Source organism: Alosa alosa, chromosome 2 (assembly GCF_017589495.1).
Source record: "Alosa alosa isolate M-15738 ecotype Scorff River chromosome 2, AALO_Geno_1.1, whole genome shotgun sequence".
Classification (NCBI taxonomy): Eukaryota; Metazoa; Chordata; class Actinopteri; order Clupeiformes; family Clupeidae; genus Alosa; species Alosa alosa.
Genome location: NC_063190.1, coordinates 37,802,418 through 37,827,286, shown reverse-complemented (window position 1 = coordinate 37,827,286; position 24,869 = coordinate 37,802,418). Strand labels below are relative to the sequence as shown.

The 24,869-nt window shown below is 41.3% G+C and overlaps 1 protein-coding gene across 1 annotated transcript in view; it reads left to right on the top strand.

Annotated features, from left to right (window-relative positions):
* The first annotated feature begins 5,561 nt into the window (after positions 1-5,561).
* Positions 5,562-24,869, top strand: part of acer3 (alkaline ceramidase 3) — a 30,421-nt gene continuing 11,113 nt past the window's right edge. Inside the window, exons 1-6 of the mRNA XM_048228708.1 lie at positions 5,562-6,112; positions 9,249-9,359; positions 11,384-11,436; positions 11,569-11,621; positions 12,991-13,072; positions 13,690-13,725. Coding sequence (XP_048084665.1) covers positions 6,010-6,112; positions 9,249-9,359; positions 11,384-11,436; positions 11,569-11,621; positions 12,991-13,072; positions 13,690-13,725 — 438 coding nt within the window. The 5' untranslated portion in view covers positions 5,562-6,009. The remainder of the gene's footprint in view (positions 6,113-9,248; positions 9,360-11,383; positions 11,437-11,568; positions 11,622-12,990; positions 13,073-13,689; positions 13,726-24,869) is intronic.

Here is a 24,869-nt window from a genome sequence, read left to right as displayed (position 1 = left end):
CGTGCATTATATGTGCATTATATTAAGTATGCTCCCCAGGGTAATGTGTGCATTCCTCTCAGCGTGCATTATATGTGCATTATATTAAGTATGCTCCCCAGGGTAATGCGTGCATTATATGTGCAATATATTAACCCTTAAAGGTGTAGGTTTTTGAACGTTCTAAGTTCCGCAACAATTGAAGGTTCTAAAATTCTATGTTGAATTCAATGAACCCAGATATTCTTTAGAACGTTCATTTCTCAACATTCCGTGTAACGGTACTCCTTTAAGGGTTAAGTATGCTCCCCAGGGTAATGCATGCATTCCTCTCAGGTCTTCTCTAAAAACTGAATATTGCAAAGCAATTTCACTGTAAAACACAAATACAGTATATTCAGTTTTGGGGAATGTTATGGGGTTATCTTGAAGTGAAAATAATTTGACATGGTTGTAAGATCAGGGTTGCCCATGTCAAAACCATTTTTCTTGGTTTAAAAAGCAAAACAAAAAAATCTTCAAGGCCTTTCATAAAATATGTTTGTTCACATGTTTCAATGGTGTGACACTGAAAGAGTCATTACCATGTTTTTCCAATAAAAGATTAAACAAAACACAATTATGAGTACTCTTTTTTTTCCTTGAACTAATGTTCGATATGTTTAATGTGTTTTTCTTTCAATACATTTTAATGTTTCTTTTGAGTATAGCACTAAGCACAACCACAGTTACTAGTATACGACTACATAACTAATGTTTGAAACTAAGTCTCTAACAGCAGCTGGGGGGTGGGTGATGGGTTATGAGTACTCTGAGCACGGCAGGACAAGACCAGGCCGCTGCCACGTCGACACCCTCATCACTTTATTCATGTGCGGCAGACAAGAGATTACACACACACACACACACACAAAAGATTGCCATCCCTGGAATGCACACATCAGATAAGTGGCCAGACTAGCAAAGGTTTTTTTTTTTTTTCAAAACACTACACAATTAGCAGAGTCCCTTAGCTCTTTTGCAAAATGAAACCCTTCAGTCAAAACTATACAACTATTTATCAAAACTCTATTTTGTTGTCATATCACAAACCTATCCTTGATATGATGTGATTACGGTTGAATCAGTTAGACACTAATGTTTTCAATACAAAACATGTTTGACAAAACAAGTTTTCCCAGGATATAGTGCATGCTTGATTTTTTTCCAGAAATATTGTTCAAGTAGGATTAGAGGATAATTTAGAGGACAATAATATACGGACCAAACACGACACATAAGACCAGACCTCTAGAGAAGTGTCTGCTAAATGTAATGTAATGTAGTACATTGAGGACTTTTTTAAATGCCTCAGATCTCCAGCAAAATTACACACAACATTCAAAATGTCATAAAGACATCTCTAAAGCAAAAAAATTACCTCACATTATAAACACTTTTGTCATAATGTAACATTATGGATGCAACAGAGATACGTTGAAATACACAGTAAACATGAAAGCAATATTGAAACCAAATCCCAAATCATTTGCCTTTGTGAATACAGTATTTTACAGCAAGAAAAAAGAAAGCAAAATGCATTGGTTCTGAACATTTCAAAAGGAAATCCTATAGGAACAAATAGAAAGGGTCTATACCTATATAGAGAGTATCTATTCCTATACTAAGGCAATGACCGGGTGATGTTCAGTAAAGTACTACAGTGTTTATACATTGAGCACTGAGTGTGAATAACTGGTAAATAAGCGTGGCATTTTGATAGGTTGTGTTTAAAAAACTACTTTTTCAAACTTCCTGTTAGACTTTTGATTTTTGCATGTTAGGTAGAAAATTGTGTGTGGTGTTTTGCAAAATGTGGTTTAGGAAATTGAGTCAAACACTGAGAATTAGTGTAATCTGTTTTTGGATTTGTGTGTAGAGTTCTAATAGCATGAGGCATGCTTTCAGAAAATGTGTGTAAACAGTCGAGACAAACTCTAAAAGTCTAGCAGCAGAGTTCTGTTCCAATTTCTTTATAAACTTTCTTGGATGATCAGTAAATAAGTAATAAAGGCATGGATTCATTTCTCTGCATCTTGTTGAGTTAAAAACACTGCACTTTGACAATAAGCTGTCTGGGACACTTTACTAATATGGGGCTTGACATTTAACTCTGTATCTACAGTAAGATGACACCTAGGCTTGTTACTTTTATTTGTTATTTGACCTGGTGTGTCAAGTTCCTAGCCTGGAAAATCCAGACCCTGGTAATCTAGAAAGATTAAGGGTCTGGCTATGAGCACTGTAATGGCCCAACTGGAGGGGCGGCACCAATTTGAAAATCTCACTGCACGCAATTGGATAACACTAGACTAATGTTTACTCTGAATGATTCCGAACTTCGATGCAATTGGATAACACTAGACTAATGTTTACTCTGAATGATTCCGAACTTCGATGCAATTGGATAACACTAGACTAATGTTTACTCTGAATGATTCCGAACTTCGATGCAATTGGATAAGACTACGACCAATGTTTACTCTGAATGATTCCGAACTTCGATGCAATTGGATAAGACTACGACCAATGTTTACTGACCTCCAACGTTGCAGCGCTGTCGTCATCTGTTTAGCTCTCCTCTGACCCGTCTATATTAGATACACCAATGTGATTGGTTCCCTGCGATGCAAGGGGCAAAAGTAATGTGCATCATTACTCATTGCCAGAGTGTCTTGCAGACACAATTCAAATTGTGCTCTTGCGAGAACTCTGGATTTCCAGGGTATCAGGTTCCCAAGTTTACTTAGAACGGTGTCTTGCTTTGATTTGGTCCTCCCAAGTTTACTCAGAACGGTGTCTCGCTTTGATTTGGTCCTCCCAAGTTTACTCAGAACGGTGTCTCGCTTTGATTTGGTCCTCCCAAGTTTACTCAGAACGGTGTCTTGCTTTGATTTTGGTCCAACCACTGTTGCTCATTCACTTATTAATGGAGGTTAGGCATGTGATAAGGGAGCAAAGGCCATCTGGGTTTGTTGGCTCCACAGAAATATATAATTGGGTATCGTCTGCATAGCTGTGGAAGACACATGATCCCCTAGACCAGTGTTTCTCAAAGTGTTGTCCGGGGACCACTGGTGGTCCGCAAGCTATCCCAAGTGGTCCGCGAGCAGACGTGGTAAAATATAATATAGATGAGTTGTTTGCAATATTGAACCAACTTATATGCAAATCCAAACAGTTCTGCAACACTGTCTATGTAAAGATAAGCCAGTTTAAATCATATGAGTCCTCTGACACAATAACCAGTGCAAAGACAATAAGCAAGGTCAGTGAGTAGGCCTATTGTGTAGGCTAATAGTAGGTCTAATCTTTATTTTTTTTAGCTAGGTGGTCCATGCATTTCTTTTTTGTTGGTTAAGTGGTCCTTTGTTTGAAAAAGTTTGAGAAACCCTGCCCTAGACTAACATACAAATCTCTGTCAGTGATGTAGGTTTGAAATCAGTTAAAAATATTATCAGAGAGACCAACCCACTTCGCAAGACGGTGAATTACAGTTTTTGCCTATTGCTTACATACTTTGTGAATGTAAATGAGTATGTGCATGTGTGCATTTGCTTTTGTATACAGTGTAATAATTGCAAGAGTTCTCCAATGTTTTCTCAGTTAGTTAATTTATGTTAATTTTGTAATCATGTATTATATGTTTTCCATTATTCACTACATTATGTCAATGGGGATCTGATGGATCTAATATGGCGTCCACGAACCACGTGACCACCTCGGAACCAATCGCATAATGGGATAGCTCAGAACAGATTCCCTAGTTGGCCAAACTCTCTATACGGCTTTGCATGTAACTATGCAATACTGCCATCTAGTGGACAAACGTCATACTGTTTGGTTGGCTAATGGGGGTGTTGCTGTATTCTGGGCCATAAGGTGTTAACAGTCAGGGGCAGACCTCCCGGGTCCAGGAAGTAAAAGTCCTGTCATATATTCCTTCCACTTGTGCACTTAACACAGGTGATATCACTAATCATCTGATCTACCGGGCTGCTAATTAGGATGAGCTGGTTTACTAAATGGTTGGATACTTGGCAGGACTTTTACTTTCTGAACCCCAGATGTCCACCTCTGTTAACAGTAGAACGCTGAAATCAATCTTTGTGCATCCATTCAAATAGACTCTAATGGCTGTGCATCCATTCAAATAGACTCTAATGACTGTAATACATTGAATGGTATGGGTCTTGTTCAGGTGCATGTGACTCTTTGATTCATCATCGTTGGTCCGTGTTCTCCCTGTGACTTTCACTGTGCATCACATGAAGGTTTTGGAACATCACATTTTATGAAATAGATGTAGCCTGTTTCAAAAGGTTTTGATATTTCTTGATGAGACGTTGAGCGAAAGTCATGTGCTTAGAGTAGACAGTGCATCCATGACAGACGTCATGTGCTTAGAGTAGACAGCGCATCCATGACAGATGCATGCCAGACGCACCTGAAGTTACCTGATATCTATAAATAAATTGACACTGACATATGAATATCATGAAAATATTCACATAGCTTTGTCATTCCAAGAACAGTTTTCAATTGACTCCACACCACCCATCACCCGGAAGTCCAAAAGTCTGCCAGTGTAGGTAATATGAGCGTGCTCTCAACTGAACAATGAAAATCCTGATTCCACACTAAAGCTTTTGTTGTAAAGTTACAATCTCATATTTAAACTAGGCTTGACTGGAATTGATCACATGACTGTTTGATGCTCAAGGTTCCTCATATTCCTTCTAAGATGGGGAAGTCAGCCTTTTGCTATAAAGTAGCCAACTTCCTGATAATCTTCAGTGCACTGCAAAAATTAACTCTATGGCCAATTTAGATCTGTAATCACAAACCTTCCTAGATCATCATCATTTACATCACATCACCATCATCGGATCATCATTCACATCATTATCCTGTCAACTAGGTTTTTCTTTTATTATTGCTTATTTTGTTTTGATTGTTTTCATTGTGTAGCATACTTTTATTCTTGATTATTTTGTTTTGATTGTTTTCATTGTGTAGCATACTATTATTGCTTATAGCCTAGCATACTATTTATTTATTCCTATTTCATTTTGATTGCTATCTCGGCATCATTGAAAATGAGGGACAGTTGTATTTTAAATTTTAAAATATTAAATAAAGCCTTGTCTATTTATAGTTATAACTTGATAGCATGGTAGCTTGATAGGTGGTAAAACAGGCTAGATCAGAGAGGGCCAACTCAAGTCCAGAAGTTCAGTTGGCCTGTAGACATCAGGTTATGGTTATGGTAGCCTAGCAGACGCTTGTCCAAAGGGACATAGCCTAGGCCCTACAAATATCAACAATACAAAGTTACATTTAACAGTAGGCTAAACAATTAAAAAGGTTGGTAAGACTACATTAAGGAGAATAGCAATAAGGCATAACAATGCCAATCCAATCAATAGCAATGAACATACATATTCAAAATAGTGAAGGTGGATGTGTGACGGCGCAATGTCACGGGACAAGTGCTTATGTCCTATAGCTAGTACAGTACAGTCATTGCTTATCGGTCCTCATCTTGGGCCTATGGTGGCAGTTCTGGTCCTTCAGGCTGAGCTACAGCTAAAGCATTTCAGATCTCAGGCGGAGATATCGAATGTCTACAGCAGAGCAGTCAAATGTAGCCTAAGGTCTGAAAGGGAAAGCCCACTGGAAGTTTCGTGCGCTAAGCAGACAGAAATCCTTCCGTAATGGACTGACAAAATGCTCACCAAACGTTACCACTAGCGAATAAGATTTGAACTGCACCGAGAAAACCGTCGGAGAGCGTTTAGACATTGAACCTGCTTTTCTCGATGTTGTCTGTCCACCTTTCCTAGTGGCAATAGTGGGATTTGCTAGCGTCAGCATGTGGAATCACACCTGCTTTTGCGCTCATGTTGTGGCGGCGTGGAATCAGAAATCCGTTAGGCTAGTGTGAAGATTCAGCCCCTCCCTCGCTCAGAAAACAGCTTTCTTTCCATCATGGCTCCTTCGATGGACAGGCAAGGATTCTGGGGGAAGCCAACATCTACACTTGATTGGTGTGAAGAGAACTATGTCGTGTCATTCTACATCGCCGAATTCTGTAAGTAGGACATACACGAACGTTTCAGAGCGCGTTTTAGTATTTCTATGATAGGTCCTACACGGACGTGTTGCCGTACTTCAGGCCATGTCTTTTGAAGAATCTCAGCTGTCACATTGAAAACACATTTCACCCTTCCGAATGCTTCGAGAACTGACTAAACACAACTAACTGCAGCGGAGGCTAGGCGCTAACATAAACAAAGACACGGGCTGCAGGAGCAGCATTCTTTTACGATGAATTAGCTCCGAAGTTAACACCACTTGATTCATGTGAAATTAGTAGTCTCTCTCTCTCTCTCTCTCTCTCTCTCCCCCTCTCTCACTCTCTATTATCATATTACTTTCCGTTTGGAACTTCTGGATTATCTGTCTTAAATTAGGCATGTTAGCCCTCCAGAAACCTAAATTAATATTTTGCAGCATTAGCTAGTCCCACTTAAATAGGAGAATCGAAAGGCAATTACGCGACCATTAAAAAGAGAAGTATGAGAGCCTTTAACATCATGTTCAACGTCAGCAAGCGAATTTATTTTGATCAATAGTGGTTATAACGACCTTACATTTTCAGTCAACTGTATCCTAAATTAACTGTTACAAATATTTGCCTAGGGTGCATAACCTGATCCCTAAAGCGGGTCCCACCCAGAGCTGGTAGCCTAATGTCACATTATCCTGGAAACCATCAAAGGGAGTGTACACTGCAAGGTACTTTGCACACATGCTGTTTGTACACTCCAAAACAAACACTTTGCTGCTGTAGCCGATTATATGGCCGGTGAAAAGTTATAACATTGGGGAGTGGGGAGCCAGATAGCAGGCATAAGGGTTAAGTTAGCGCACTCTTGAACACGTTCGACCTTGATCCGAACCGAGACGGATGTGTTCAGTTGTCAGCCCACATCCTTTAGAAAACGAACCTGTGCGGTATTCACAGTGCAGTTTCATTTAACCCAGATATGAACAATTGACCGGAAGATATCTGTTTTTCTAGAATCTAGATTTGTTATCTGAGAAGAACACGTTGACCTTAACACAGCCTACCCTATACTACAGTACTTTATTTACCCACTAATGTTAATATGCACACTGTAGGCTACTACTGTACTTGTGAGATCACTCACTTGTAGGCTATGTAGCAATAAGGTATTTTTTTATTTTTTTATTTCTCTTGACATCTCAATATCGATTACATGCATCAAACAAACATTTATAGGGGAAGCTACATAAATAGCAGGAAGAGTCAACAAAGAGTCTTTTTAATCATGTCCTCTAATCATAGCTCCAAACCATTTCAAAGTGCATTTAGGCCTAGTTGTAATGGGCATTTTAGTTTTACATTTGTTGACAAAACCATGGAGATGGTGGTTAGAGGAATGTGAGGTGGTCATGAATGGTGGTGCTTGCTTTGAAAACAAGGCATAACGGAGCAAAACAAAGCACAGCCTGCAGCCATGCTGGTCTCAGACTCTGCGTTGGACCGTCCAGGCCTTTGTGTGGGCACTCTCAGTTTTCAAAACCTCAGCAAAGTACAATGGTTGACATGGCCCTCTGGCATCAATGGAGTCCTTTGTTTGGGAGTCGTGTTTCTTCGCTTTAGTTCAGGGGCACTGTGGTGGAAGGATGGGCATCTGCTGACGCGACGTGATGTGTGTTTCATGACGTGATGTATGTCTCATGACGTGATGCATGTCTCATGACGTGATGCATGTCTTATGACGTGATGTATGTCTCGTGACGTGATGTGTGTTTCATGACGTGATGTATGTCTCAGTGTGAGCAACAGTGTTGTCCCCTTCTTGTCCACTGACCATGTAAGTATGACTGTAGCCATTCACATCAGAATAATACATAAACCAGTTGACTCCTCACTAACATGGGTGATCCGGGCTCCAGTTTTGAGCACTCTGTACTTAATGTATAATTGACCGATAACGGCACTTAACGGTATCAGTATGTGGTTAAAAGATGTAGACTAGTCCTCCTTTGGTATTTTTTTTGTATCAGTGTGTGGTTAAAAGATGCAGGCTAGGCCTCCCACGGTATTTTTTGGATCAGTATGTGGTTAAAAGATGCAGGCTAGGCCTGCAGTATTTTTTTGGATCAGTATGTGATTAAAAGATGTAGGCTAGGCCTGCGGTATTTTTTCTCTCTCATTATCATTAGCTTATATGAAAAGATAAATAGATAGATAGATAGATAGATACTTTATTGATCCCCAAGGGGAAATTTAAGGTCCCAGTAGCTTATGACACCACACACAACAAGATAAACATAAACAGGATGATAACAAACAAAAAACAAATCTACATGAATGACTAAAATGAACAGTAAAAGACAGTAAAGATACTAAAACAAGGATCCACATGACTGTACTGTACTGTATTTAGCATGAGGCGCTTGCAGTGACAGGGCAGGGAATTAAGTAATCGTATTACTTTTGCAAGACCCCCGTAATAAAATCTAAATTATACCCTAAAAGTAAGGCTCTTAACTAATATTGTCCTGTATGGGGTTGTGTTTTGCAGTTGTCGTTACAACTCTGCTGGATGCCGTTTGTGTATGCAAATAAAGTGTGTTTGTAAATTGCGTTGTCCGTTCTGTTTGTTGAACTCCTGTATGAATGAACTGTAGCCGTAACGGGTAGCCACACTGCTACAGGCTGTATGTATGTAACGGGTAGCCACACTGCTACAGGCTGTATGTATGTAACGGGTAGCCACACTGCTACAGGCTGTATGTAACGGGTAGCCACACTGCTACAGGCTGTATGTATGTAACGGGTAGCCACACTGCTACAGGCTGTATGTAACGGGTAGCCACACTGCTACAGGCTGTATGTATGTAACGAGTAGCCACACTGCTACAGGCTGTATGTATGTAACGGGTAGCCACACTGCTACAGGCTATATCCTCACCTCTGTTGAGGATATGACATCATCCTTACGTTTGATTAGTTCTGTTCCAGTGTCCTGATCAATCTCATTTGATTTGCTATGAATCAGAGTCCTGATCAATCTCGTTTGATTGTCCTGATCAATCTCATTTGATTAGTTATGAATCAGTGTCCTGATCAATCTCGTTTGATTTGCTATGAATCAGTGTCCTGATCAATCTTGTTGTTTCTCTCCACGCAGGGAACACAGTCAGTAATCTGATTATGATCCTACCTCCCATCTATGGAGCCTTGCAGACGCTCAGGAATGGCCTAGAGGTCCGCTATGTCTACTCTTTCCTGGGCCTCGCTGGTGAGCATACAGGCCTCGCAGAACTTCATTCATATTTTGTCCTGTAAAATATCCTGTTGTCCTGTAAAATGTATTTTAAAGCGACTTACAATGAGGAGCAACATTCCAGCTTCCAGTGCAAGAGAAGACATTAGTATATTTTACAATATATATTACAGTATATGCAGTATTAGTATATATTATAGTATATATTACAGTATATGTTAGTATTTATTATAGTATATATTAGTATATATTATAGTATACACTACCAGTCAAAAGTTTGGACACAATCATTTACTTCTTTACTCAAGTACCTTAAAGCAACACTATGCTCATTCCACCATCAGGGAACAGTGCACTTAGCACCATCAGGGAACAGTGCACTTAGCACCATCAGAGAACAATGTGCTTAAAGCAACGCTATGCAGCTCGTTCCACCATCAGGCCACATACACTTAAATATCCCCTGAAAGGCGCATTTGTATTACTGTTCTTGGACATTTCCAGGCAGAGAGTATTTTTTAAAAATGACAGTTATTGGATCATTTGGACCAGGCATAGATCATTTATTTTTAAAACAAATACAGTCCGTGGAAGTTTCCACGCATAGACTATTATTAAATCTGTCAGTTATTTGACATTTCCAGGAATAGATACGTATCTGCTGTAAGCCATGGACAAGACCACCTGTTGACTTTAGTAATACCTTACAATGAGAATTTGGTTTCAGCATTAGTTTTAAGCTCTTTATTTACCATGGTTCAGTGATCTAGTGGCTATTAACACTTTTTAAGCATGTATTGAATTTGTGTTACTGATTGTCCAGTCAAATCAGTAATCAATGAAATGTGAATTACAAGCTTTTACACTGATGGAGACGGTAAGGGCTGTTTCAGACCAGGCACGTGGTGTGAGCGTGTCAGCTGCGTGGCACTCAAATGACACGCAACAGACACGCCACGTTCACGCCACGTTCACGCCACGTTCATGCCACATTCATGCCACATCCGGTCTGGATCAGCCCTGAGTCTCATATGCCTTATTAGGGTGTAACAGCAGTCTGGATCAGCCCTGAGTCTCATATGCCTTATTAGGGTGTAACAGCAGTCTGGATCAGCCCTGAGTCTCATATGCCTTATTAGGGTGTAACAGCAGTCTGGATCAGCCCTGAGTCTCATATGCCTTATTAGGGTGTAACAGCAGCTGTGATGTGTTTGGTCTGTTCCAAATGTATTCCATATTGTTGAACTGCTGTTGTTAAAACGATTCGTTGATTAATTAGTGGGGCTGTTAAGCTCTTAAAATAGGGACAATCTTGCTTTTTATGAAAGAAGCATGAAACTTTCAGGGTTTGTTCTTGATGACCTAAGCTTTAATTTAAGATCTGTTTTTTTATATTTTAATGTTTAAATATGCAAATTAGGCCTTATCTCATTAAAAATGCACTACTTTGCATACATTTAAAAAAAACAAAATCAGATTGTCTGATAAAGCCAGGCTCAAAATATTGTTTTCATTTTGTTGTTTGTTTGCATCACTGCACGTAATGATGTTGACCTCTTAGAGTGCTATCAATGCTATAGATACGTTTCTCATGCCCAGAAACATGGAAAAACATATTTAGTTTATATTTCTATCACATTTAGATCCTAAGATACACCCATTTCTAATTTCGGGCCTTGAAATTTCATATCACAGTGGTACAGGTGAGTTACAGGATAATAGAAGTACATGTCCATAAACCCCTCACTAATTCTTTCCCCATCTCATATGACAACAAAATGAAAAAAATATTTTGAGCCTGGCTTTATCAGACAATCTGATTTTGTCCTGCCTCCTGGCTCCTCAATATGCCGGTTTGTATGTAAACACTCACGGAGTACAGAGAGTTAATGTGAAATGTCCCCTCGTGAACTAATGTGAATAATGTACAGAACGCATCCGTTTGGCCTGTACGTGTGGTGCACTCCGCTAATCGTTTGGCCTGTACGTGTGGTGCACTCCGCTAATCGTTGATTCTTGGTTGTGTCTGTGTTTCTTAGCGGTTGGCATCGGTTCCTGGTGCTTCCATATGACGCTGAAGTATGAGATGCAGGTCAGCCTCCCCCTTCTCTCCCCTCAGTCTCCTGAACTCTATGCCCTGTTTGTTGCTAAATAACCTAAATGTTAACAGAAACATTTGGCGTTCACTTTGCTCCTAACACGTGCTGTTGTTGTTATCTTGCAGTTGCTGGATGAGTTGCCAATGATCTACAGCTGTTGTGTCTTTGTGTATTGTATGTAAGTGCTTCTTCCTCTGTGTACGTCTAACCTGTTATGTCATTGTATACCATTTGTAAGTGCTCTTGTCGTTTGATGAATGGCGTGTGCTCTTTCAGAGTGTGTGAATCATTGCCCATGGAGTCCAACCATAAAGATAGCATTTAAGGAACATTGAAAGCACTTTCTGTCAAGACCACTTAAGTCAAAAATACACAAAAGAGAAATATTTTTAAAGCCAACTTATTTTGTATTTGGCGGCATGGCTCTGTTCAGAGGAAGTTCTCTGGCTCTACCATGAGACAGGAAACAGCAGCACCCTCAGGGTACTACCTTCCCAGTTTAAACCCAGCACCCTCAGGGTACTACCTTCCCAGTTTAAACCTCCCAGTTTAAACCCAGCACACTCAGGGTACTACCTTCCCAGTTTAAACCTCCCAGTTTAAACCCAGCACACTCAGGGTACTACCCTCCCAGTTTAAACCTCCCAGTTTAAACCCAGCACACTCAGGGTACTACCTTCCCAGTTTAAACCTCCCAGTTAAAACCCAGCACCCTCAGGGGACTACCCTCCCAGTTTAAACCCAGCACCCTCAGGGGACTACCCTCCCAGTTTAAACCCAGCACACTCAGGGTACTACCCTCCCAGTTTAAACCACCCAGCACCCTCAGGGGACTACCCTCCCAGTTTAAACCCAGCACCCTCAGGGGACTACCCTCCCAGTTTAAACCCAGCACCCTCATGGTACTACCCTCCCAGTTTAAACCACCCAGCACTCTCAGGGGACTACCCTCCCAGTTTAAACCCAGCACCCTCAGGGGACTACCCTCCCAGTTTAAACCACCCAGCACCCTCAGGGGACCACCCTCCCAGTTTAAACCCAGCACCCTCAGGGGACTACCCTCCCAGTTTAAACCCAGCACCCTCAGGGGACTACCCTCCCAGATTAAAACTGGGGGAGAAACTCTATCCCCGCTAGACAGTATGTCATTATTTGAAGTGAAACCACTGTAAGGTGGAGCTGGGGAGTAGGTGGTGCTTATGAAGAGCATCCACACATATCAGTAGCCCATAACTGTGACTTCCTCCCTCATGAACGTCTTAGAGTGACATGCACTCAATTAGACCTACACACCACCAATACAATGTATTGACATCAAAGATACGTGTAACAGTTTAGCTCACAGGCAGGATGTGGCCTATGCTATTAAGCTTTAATTTTAAATTAATTAAATAATAATTTTCGGTGTTGTATCCTTCCATTTTTTTGTTTCATATCAAACCTGCAATATGTTATATTCTGAAATATCTGAATTTCTCTCCCTTTGTTTTGAGGTAATAATATAAAGGGCATAATCATAGTTTTTCTCCTTTCGATTGTGATCACAGATATGAATGCTTCAAGCAAGAGAATGCCATCAACTATCTCCCAATAAGCCTTTTGCTGCTGTTCAGCATCTCAGTAAGTTTGGTAAGTGGAGCCTTTTGCTGCTCTTCAGCATCTCAGTAAGTTTGGTAAGTGGAGCCTTTTGCTGCTCTTCAGCATCTCAGTAAGTTTGGTAAGTGGAGCTGTTGGAGCTTCACCAGATTCATGTGTAATCTTTGGTTCTCCACACATGTACTAACTAACTGAGTTATGTTATATTGATGTTTATAATAACTGAGTCGTATTATATTGATGTTTATAATAACTGAGTTATATTTATGTTTATTTGGAGCAGCCGTGGCCTACTGTTTAGGGCTTCGGGCTTGTAACCGACAGGTTGCCAGTTCGATCCCCGACCCAGTAGGAAAAAGGTGGGCGGGGGAAAGTGGTTGAGCACTGCTCTCTCATGTCCACATCCACGGCTGAAGTGCCCTTGAGCAAGGCACCTAACCCCTCACTGCTCCCTGAGCACCGCTGTAGCAGGCAGCTCACTTATAATAACCGAGTTATATTTGTGTTTATAATAACTCAGTTATATTGATGTTTATAATAACTGAGTTCTATTGTTGTTTATAATAACTCAGCTATATTGATGTTTATAATTCCTGAGTTCTATTGATGTTTATAATAACTGAGTTCTATATATGTTTAAACATTTTTAGGTTTACTTGCAATGGAAAGAGCCTATTTTTCATCAGGTAAGCTAAACATACTTTATACAGATTGTAACAACTAGTCTTTTTGAAAGTGTGAAAGTGTGGATGACTAGAGCGCAATATTAAAAGGTGTAGGTGAGAAGAATGATCTCGCCATCATGGTATGCTTTTATCTATAGGGACAGAGTTCAGCTTTCGCTACAGGATGATCTCACCATCATGGTATGCTTTCGCTATAGGATGATCTTTAGTATTTAGTCTTTATTAATTTAGCACATTTTAAAAGATAAATTATTAATAAATTACCTGTATTAATCTCATAAATACAGATACATTACCATTAAAAAAACAGTGCAGGGAGAGGCAGAACGCCCAAACAGGCTTATATGAAACCTCCACCTTAAAATAAAACCACTGCATTAAGTTTGAACAAAACAAACAAAAATACATCATGTAAACTTTCTAAAGATAGTGCACATTGAAGTCATGAGAGAAGACATGAAAAGAGAGCAGAGCATGCGTGTAAACAACTAGAGGTGCTATTGCTAACCAGCTGTGAGCAATTAAATGAGTTTTTGAACATCTTTTCAAACCTTTTATAGTATGACATTTCAATGCTAGATGGGAAAAGTTATTCCACAGTTTAGCACCCCTGTAGCGTATAGATAATTGGGCTTGACTAGTACGAAATTGAGGAGCTGCAGCTTGCCTAGTTGCATAAGAATGAACCTGGGCATTTGCTTTAAAATAACACATGAAGTGCTCAGGAATATTTATTTTGCTTAAATATATCTCATAAATAAAAACACATTTGAAATATATTAATATCATAAATAATAAGGACTTCAAGCTATTTGAATAAAGGAGTAGATGCAGCATAAATTCAGATCGAGTTGCAATTCTAGCAAAGCGCTTCTGAAGGACCAGAATTCTGTGAAGGGTAGTAGGAAATGTACTTGCCATGGGGGCAAGGGTGTCAGAGGCATGGGGGCAAGGGCATCAGAGGCATGGGGGCAAGGGCATCAGAGGCATGGGGGCAAGGGTGTCGGGGGCATGGGGGCATCAGAGGCATGGGTGCAAGGGTGTCAGAGGCATGGGGGCAAGGGGCGTCAGAGGCATGGGGGCATCAGAGGCATGGGGGCAAGGGTGTCTGGGGCATGGGGGCAAGGGTGTCTGGGGCATGGGGGCAAGGGCGTCAGAGGCATGGGGGCATCAGAGGCATGGGGGCAAGGGCATCAGAGGCATGGGGGCATCAGAGGCATGGGGACAAGGGCGTCGGGGGCGGGGTCGATTCTCCCCCAGGAATGTTTTTAACGGAGTAGATGTGATTTCCTTTACTCTGGTGCCATCTAACAGGTGGCCTACTGGAGTAAGTGAACCTGGCTGAGCTGAGCAGGCTTTCCAGAGTGATTGAAATAGCGCTGCATTTGGGTTAAACCACAGTTGGAACTCAATATAGCCTAGGCCTACTGTTAATATCAAACAACGACTAGGCTCAGGCCCGAATTGAGGCTGCTTTATTTGGGTGGGCTGCTTTATTTGGGTGGGCTGGTGGACATGTAGGGTGGGCTGCTTTATTTGGGGGTGCTGGTGGACATGTAGAGTGTGTGACATAGCAAAGCGAGCAAATTGGATCAAAATTTATATAAACACAAACACAGAAAAATCGGTACTACCTAGTTTGATTTGCTGCAGCAAACAGCCAGTGATAGACAGTATACTGATTATAGACAGTATTCGATAGATAGATAGATAGATAGATAGATAGATAGATAGATACTTTATTGATCCCCAAAGGGAAATTCAAGGTCTCAGTAGCATACAGACATCACACACAACATGCACAGCAGAAAGAGTAAAATATAAGTATATACAAATAACAAAAATTCTGATACATGTATTTAAAATAAGTATTTCAAATACAAAATAGTATGTTGTCATTTGTATTTTATTTTGTTGAAAAAATTGCTTTATATTTTGTATCAAAATACTTTTTGTAGTTGTAGTGACATCATAAAAGTCCAAAACAATGAATGCAGCCTCTGACTGGTGCTTACTTGTAATTTGCCCAGAGTTGTTGTGATCAGAACATTGAGATTAATCTTCAGGAAGATGATCCAGTGCAAGATCAGTAACATGTATGTTGCTCACACACACACCAACCTCACGTTTCTTGAGGACTTTAATCATCCAATTAGAACACATGGAACCGGTTATGTGGTTGCCCGGCAACAAGTTGCCTCATGTATCGGTTAAAGCAACATGATGAAAATTGTATTTAATTAATAATTTGCCCAGACTTGTTGTGTATCATAATATTGATAACTTTAATCATCCAATCGGAACACATGGAACCGGTTATGTGGTTGCCCTGCAACACTAACCACTTTCCCCCGCCCACATTTCTCCTACTGGGTCGGGGATCGAACTGGCAACCCGTCGGTTAATCAATCTGGGCATGCATAGACGATATAAGAACCACTTTGAACCACTTGACAAGTTCAGTTGTGACTTTTTGAGTGTATCTCTGATACAGGTTTTAGGCTGTGAGATGTAACAGGCAAGTCAGCATATTGATCTGTTGACTGTTTGCAAGTAATGACATGTCTCATAGGCAGAGAAAAGCTGTTGCTCTCAAACACAGTGTACTGATGAAGGAATAGATTAAATTGAAAAATAGGGAAGGTTTGCAAAGTGATATCATGCATGAGTATTTTTAGTACTTTCAAAATACAAAAATACAGTATTTTATTTTGATACATGGCGTGGTTATGTATTTTGTATTTTATTTTGATACACTTAAAACTAGATGTACCGCAGAGCGGTACAAAATATGACCGCCGCCCAGTCCAGCACATTTTTTCCACAAAAATAAATCACGCTGAAAGGCCTATATGATTCTAACTGTCTCAGTAAATTGCATTATCCACACTCAATTCTCACTGGTATCTGCTAGACAACAAGTACCAAAACATGATTACTTCATAGATTTCACATGTATCACATGTATTTATACAACCCCACCCCCATCTTGCCTGTTTATAATTCTGAGAAATTCTTGTGTGCATGTGGGCGTGTACATGTTTATGTTTATGTGTGTGTGTGTGCGTGTGTGTGTGTGTGTGTGTGCGTGCTTGTGTGTGTGCCTGCGTATGTGCCTGTGTTCGTGCATGTGCATGCATGCGTACATATGTCTACTGTGTGAGTATGTGTCATACGTATGATTACTGTGAATGTATGTGTGTGCGTGTGTATCTGTTTATGCACATGTGTGCACATGGAATGGGTAAAGATGACCCCTGAAGGCAAACATACGGAAAAAATTGGTCATCCTAGGCCCTACGGTTCTCAAGATATTCACAGAAAACTGTGTCTGCCCTACCCTCCTTTCGGGGGGTCCAGTCCAGCGGGGGGGCTACAGATCAAAACGAAAACCGATGGTTCCATGCTATCCATGTGGGGGTACATGCCCACCAAGTTTCGTGTACCCCGGTCTTTCAGTGTCCCGGGAGTCCTTGTTGGTGTACGGTCACTAAATGTACACATAAATTATTTTATTGTAAGGCCCCCCATGAACGAAAGTTCACAAAACTTGGCATGCATTCGGAGGGTGTCATAATGATCCTACACTTTCAATTTCGTGCAGTTTAGACCATGTCAGCCAGAGATATTGTGATGAAAACACCTCATTTTTTGCTTTTTAATTTTTAACTAGGTGGCGCTATACATGAAATAAGTGGTAATGGGATGGGTTGACATGCCCCCTTAAGACCAACATACAAAAAAAAGGTGGACCTCCTAGGCCCTACGGTTCTCGAGATATTCACAGAAAACTGTCTCCGGCCACCTACAGGCCAGTTGGTGTATAGTAACATACATTAATTTATTGTGTGGCCCCCCATAAGCGGAATCCCACAAAACTTGGTGTGCATTCAGAGGGTGTCATAATGATCCTACACTTCCAATGTTGTGCAGTTATGTATGTTGGGTCACAGACACCTGCGATCCATATGGAGGTGCATGCCCAGTTTCGCCCACCAAGTTTCGTGTACCCCGGTCTTACAGTGTCCCGGGAATCCTTGACGGACATTTGGACATGCGGGGGAAAAAAAGAAAAAAATTGCGCTGCGCGGCGGTCATAATTAGGGTATTTGATATTTAATTTGATATTTATGTATTTGAAAATACATTTTGATGCATTTTTGCCCATCCTTGCTAGCAGCTATAGTGCTACACTCTGGGCGCATATTTAAAATCATACCCTCATAGTATAGCACTGCCCCCATAGCATAGCACTGTATGCCCCCATAGTATAGCACTGTATGCCCCCATAGTATAGCACTGTATGCCCCCATAGTATAGCACTGGATGCCCCCATAGTATAGCATAGCACTGTATACCCCCATAGTATAGCACTGTATGCCCCTATATATGCCCCCATAGTATAGCACTGCCCCCATAGTATAGCACTGTATGCCCCCATAGTATAGCACTGTATGCCCCCATAGTATAGCACTGTATGCCCCTATATATGCCCCCATAGTATAGCACTGCCCCCATAGTATAGCACTGTATGCCCCCATAGTATAGCACTGTAGCTGCCCCCATAGTATAGCACTGTATGCCCTCATAGTATAGCACTGCCCCCATAGTATAGCACTGTATGCCCCCATAGTATACACTGTATACCCCCATAGTATAGCACTGCCCCCATAGTATAGCACTGTATACCCCCATAGTATAGCACTGTATGCCCCCATAGTATAGCACTGTATGCCCCTATATATGCCCCCATAGTATAGCACTGCCCCCATAGTATAGCACTGTATGCCCCCATAGTATAGCACTGCCCCCATAGCATAGCACTGTATGCCCCCATAGTATAGCACTGCCCCCATAGTATAGCACTGTATGCCCCCATAGCATAGCACTGTATGCCCCCATAGTATAGCACTGCCCCCATAGTATAGCACTGTATGCCCCATAGTATAGCACTGTATGCCCCCATAGCATAGCACTGTATGCCCCCATAGTATAGCACTGCCCCATGGTATGGTACTGTATGCCCCCATAGCATAGCACTGTATGCCCCCATAGTATAGCACTGCCCCCATAGTATAGCACTGTATGCCCCCATAGTATAGCACTGGATGCCCCCATAGTATAGCACTGTATGCCCCCATTATGTATGCCCCCATAGTATAGCACTGTATGCCCCCATAGTATAGCACTGCCCCCATAGTATAGCACTGTATGCCCCCATAGTATACCACTGTATGCCCCCATAGTATAGCACTGCCCCCATAGTATAGCACTGTATGCCCCCATAGTATAGCACTGGATGCCCCCATAGTATAGCACTGTATGCCCCCATAGTATAGCACTGTATGCCCCCATAGTATAGCACTGCCCCATAGTATAGCACTGTATGCCCCCATAGTATAGCACTGCCCCCATAGTATAGCACTGTATGCCCCCATAGTATAGCACTGCCCCCATAGTATAGCACTGTAGCTGCCCCCATAGTATAGCACTGTATGCCCCTATATATGCCCCCATAGTATAGCACTGTATGCCCCCATAGTATAGCACTGTAGCTACCTGGCTGTTTTAACTGTTGGCTGCAGCAATTTGAGCTAGGTAGCACCAGGTAGCACTTTGTTGTTCGGGGGGTTTTCCTATACTGACAGCGCTCAGTGACTTTGAGAAACAGAGATTTATGTGAAAAATGGCCAGAATTTTCCTTTAAGGCATCAGGATGGGGGGTTAGCTGACCTAACACACATACTAGGGGTTGAACGGTACAAGTCAAAGTCAAAGTCTGCTTTATTGTCAATTTCTTCACATGTCAAGACATACAAAGAGATGGAAATTACGTTTCCCACTATCCCACGGTGGAGACAAGACATATTTACCAATTAGGTCCACAGACAAACATAACATTCAAGTAAACAATATAAAAAGTAAAAATAAGAAGGCACATACAAATGTGAAAATAAGAGCAGCAAAATTTGAGTTGAAAATGTGCAATTGTGCATACAGTGGACAGTCAATATAATAGTGCAAAAGTCAGGCCAATAAATGGCTGAGGTAGTTCTGTTTGACCAAAGTATGCAAGTGGCATAGTGGTGCAAGTTATGTAAGAGCAGCAGAAGTGTGTTCAGAAGTGTTTTCAGGACAACAGGACAACAACAACAAGTTGCAAAGTGTGCAAGTGTACAAGTAGAGTAGTGCAAGTGGAGTAGTGCAAGGCAGCCATTGTGGGTCCAAAGTCCAGGATGTTATGTAGCTGAGGGTGGAGGGGGGAGAGGGGGGAGAGAGTTCAGCATCCTAACAGCCTGGTGTATGAAGCTGTTGGTGAGTCTGGTGGTGCGGGAGCGCAGGCTTCTGTACCTCTTCCCAGAGGGCAGTTGATCAAACAAATTGTGAGCGGGATGACTTGCATCACTCACAATTGTGGTCGCCTTCTTGGTGAGGTGGGAGGTGTAAATGTCCTTCAGGGAGGGGAGTGAAGCACCAATAATCCTTCCAGCTGTGTTCACTATGCGCTGCAGGGCTTTCCTGTTGTATTCAGTGCAGCTTCCGCCCCACACAGCGATACAGCTGGAGATGATGCTCTCAATGGTGCATCTGTAGAATGTGGTCATGATGGCTGGTGGAGCACTTGCTCGCCTGAGTTTCCGCAGGAAGTACAGGCAGCGCTGAGCTTTCTTCGCCAGTGATGCAGTGTTGGTGGTCCAGGAGAGGTCTTCACTGATGTGCACCCCCAGGAATTTGGTGCTGCTCACTCTCTCCACCACAGCACCGTCGATGGTCAGTGGCAGGTGTTGGGTGTGACCTCTCCGGAAGTTAACAACAATCTCCTTGGTCTTGCTGACGTTCAGCAGGAGGTTGTTGTCCCTGCACCACGTGGTCAGAAGGTCGACCTCCAACCTGTATTGAGTCTCAAATTAAGCCCTTGGTGATGAGACCCACCAGAGTTGTGTCGTCAGCAAATTTCACTATGTGGTTGTTGCTGTAGGTTGCAGTGCAGTCATGCGTCAGCAGGGTGAAGAGCAGCGGACTGAGCACGCAGCCTTGAGGGGCCCCCGTGCTCAGTGTGATGCTGCTTGAGATATTATTGCCAACACGTACTACTTGAGGCCTCTGACAGAGGAAGTCCAGTAGCCAGTTGCAGAGGTAGGTACTGAGTCCCAGTTTGTCAAGTTTGCAGATGAGTTTGTTGGTGTTGAGTTGGTGTTGAATGCAGAACTGAAGTCTATAAACAGCAATCTCACATATGAGTCTCTTTTTTCCAGGTGGGTGAGGGCTGGGTGGAGGGCAGAGCAGATTGCATCCTCTTGAACCGAAACGGTACGCGGTTCGGTGCATACATGGTATAAAAATGGATAAAACTGGTGTGCGAATTCATTAATGTAATGCGGAATTACTGTTAGATATGAGAGTTACGAGAGTTCTTTAGGGACACCTAATCTGTAGCCCCACCTTAGCGCTGAAGCTTTGATTGGCTCCTATGGTACAGTTTTTTGTCAGGTCGACGGTTGAGTCAGTCAGTCAGAGATAGCAGCACTAAGGTCGAGTATGGTGAGTGGTGGCGACCCACAAGAGTTAGAGGACGGTCTCTTTAAGATCGCAAGTTTGGGAAAACGTTGGTTTCCCGGTCAGTTAGTGGTGGATAAAGCAAGGCCTGTCTGTCGGCGTTGCTCAGCAGTGGTTGGGATATGTGAGTGGAATTACATTGAGCATGCTAAAACATCCGACACCATCACCCAGATGTACCAATCACTGGAACGAGACAAAAAAAACTTCTCCAAACAGTGCTTCACCAGCCTTTAGATACACATACAAATAGGGCCAAAACCTACGGCTTAAAAAGATTTTATAATGACAGAAAGCAATGTAATCTGCGTGGGGATTAGCTTTATGATAGGGTAATTGTGTTGTGCTCTTACTCACATGAAGACCTGGCAGTAAGTGTTAAATGTTAACGCGTCGCTAACCAGGCTAATAAACAAATCATATTACGGTGGGTAACGTCGAAGGGTAAAGTTACATGACTTCTAGTTGTAGTCTGTTTACGAAACAAAAGGAGCAATAAAAAAAAGATCACTTCTTGACTTTGTTCGGGTGGGCAATACACAATGCTTTGGTGAGCTTAGCCCCCCCTGGCCCCTGCCTAGACTACTCATTGCTATTTAGTAGGCCTACCCACTCATTTCACCCACTAATAGATGAATATCACTTCTTTCATGGTCAGTTAAACCTACACATAAACATGATATATATATATATATATTAGTGCTGTCAAACGATTAAAATTTTTAATCACGATTAATCGCTGAATTCCTATAGTTAATCACGATTAATCACATATTTTATCATATGATTAAAATTCTATTATTTTGCATTTCTGAACTTTCCAGGAGTACATATTAACAATAAAGCAATTATTTGTTTATCTTGATTGGGATTCAAATGAAAGCAAAGCCAGTTACTTTATTAACTGAACTTTAAGACATAGTTCTATTTGATTATTTCAAATCAAATTTCAAAAGATGTGCAGCAGACCTGAGGCAACACAATAGAAATATAGCTGATATAAACTGAAATTAACTGAAATAAATGCTACTGCAGAAATGCATGCACAAAATGTAGGTCTACACACATTATAAAGGGCATAACAAACAAAATATTATATTCATACTATATTCATTATCTTTGAGCTCAGTTGAAAATAAGGAACTTTTCAACATGAGTGCATTGTAGGGGTGTAAAGATTAACCGATACGTATCGGTGTCCGTTTTTAACGTGTAAGATACGGCTACATCGATACGTGAGCCCCGTATCGGAAAAAAACTGAAATGAACCGGTCGTTATATCGATTTACTTGTTATGAATCGGTGCACAACCTTTTCTGCTCGCTCAGACTCATTTACGTTCCAAGCAGCGTTCATCCCACTTCGGTTTTGAAACTATCATTGGCGCGGAATTGTGGGTAATGCAGTTCGATTTTGGTTACATTCATTGCCCAAAGTTGTCAAATGACCTCATTACCCATACAGTACATCTATTGCAACTTAACCATGTGACAACTTGCACTCGGTCGGCTTTTGTTTTTCAAAATCCAGCGTGAAAAGTGCAATGCTGGTGTGCGGAGTTGTATTGAAAAGAATGGAATCTAATGTAAATGAATGTCGAAAGCAGAGTGCATCGCAAATAGTAGCAGCCAAAGAGGAGTTACTGATAACAGAACAAGTGACGGTGAAAAAATCTTTGGCGGCACACAACTAATGCGTCAGCCTAGGCTACTACTCTTTGGCCGGCTCGTTAGCCCAACCAAGTGTGTGCAGCATGCCTTTACGTAGCCTACTAACGGCGCATCATCATAAAGATACATTTGATCTGCATCACGCCCCATTTTAGCGGAAAACACATTAACATTATACCATTGAAAGACAGCTAGTAATCACACGTTGACAGCACTCAGGACATTCAATCATTTTACTAACACGGCAGTTATGAAGAATTGTGTTTATGTAACTTACTTATGTCGAAACGATGTACATTACCAACCTTATTCGTTTGCAATACCCCATGTATTATACAAATTTAGCATGTACACTTACCATAATATCCCATGCAAAACGGTTAGCTTGCTAGCTAGCTAACTGTGGAACTTCAGTATAACATAGCCAATTATCTCACCTTGTTGTAGGAAATAGGCTACGTTCATATTACAAGTGATAGAATGAATGTGTGACTTATGTTTAGTTGATGTTATGACATGTAAAGTTAAGCTTGCTGAACTTAATTAGTCAGCCATGGGCAGTTTGACTGTGCCTATCGATACATTCGTGACACTCTGGAGAGAGTGAGAGAGTAAACTGGAGAGAGCAAAACATAGGAACATGGTCACATTAATCCCATAAACACACAGATAACTCTTACACCAACCTTATTTTGTGCCTTTTATTCATGTTTGTTTCAAGATTTAGTAAGTTTACTATAAGCACGTTTCACTCTCCACTTTGATGCAGCATAGATTTCCATTATATCAGTCATCTTCCCCCTAAAAGGGGGCGTGTATGCAGCACATACAACGTTCTGTTCCATTCCATTCGTCAATGCATATTGTTTAGTTTCCGGTCTGGCTAGATCGGTGTGGTGTTGTAGTTGTTCTAACGTTACTAGTTGTTGCAACAGCATGTGAAAAAACTACAAAGTTTGTTACACCAAAATGAACGTTAATCTTGCGATTAAAAAATTGACGCCGTTAAAATAGGTTTCCCTTAACGCCGTTAATAACGCGTTTAACTGACAGCACTATGGCCTGGGTTCCATCCAGACATGATAAAGTTCAGCAAAATATGACATGCAGATTATAATAACGTTAGCTTTTCTTTGTTGCCTAGCCTACAATCTGTAAACAAATAGGCATAAACTACTTCTGTTATTATAGCAAGGTATTACAATTTTAGACAGTTGCTAAGATGGCTAAATTAGAGCAGACTTGGCACATCTTCTCCTCCTTAATCAAGGAGAATAGGGCACCATTATCTTTACATTTAGCCTAATGTTGCCGTGGCATTGTGCTGCCCAATCCACTTTTCCCTTCAACATGTTTAATTATGCTATGTCAAGTCAAGTCAAGTCAAGTCAACTTTATTTCTATAGCACATTTAAAAACAACTGAGTTGAACCAAAGTGCTTTTCAATGTGAAAGAACTTAACTTATACCATGGTCTAGGTTGAAAAGGGTGTCGTTTAAAAAGTGATATACTACACCTATGAAGTAGATCTGGTAAAAAGAAGTTTAATTGCCGTTCCATATCAATGCTTATGAATGGTAACTATAACAACGATAGTAGGACGACGTTTGAGCCTGGAGGCAGGCTTCACAACAATGGAATCAACTGTAAACAGCTGAAAAACTAACGATTTTAGCTCTAAAACTCATTTAGTATTGATAATTGATTTCATATTTATTTATTTCTTAAGTGACCATGGTATAAATGGGATAATGCATTTCGATGCATCCATTATCAGAAATAAATGGACTTCGTGGAAGCAACCGCTTCGCGTCGGACGGTTCACGCCTCCGCGTCGTCCATTTATTTCTGATAATGGACACCTCGTCGGGCATTATCCCTTACTTACCCTACCATGAATTTGAGTTGGTTCATGT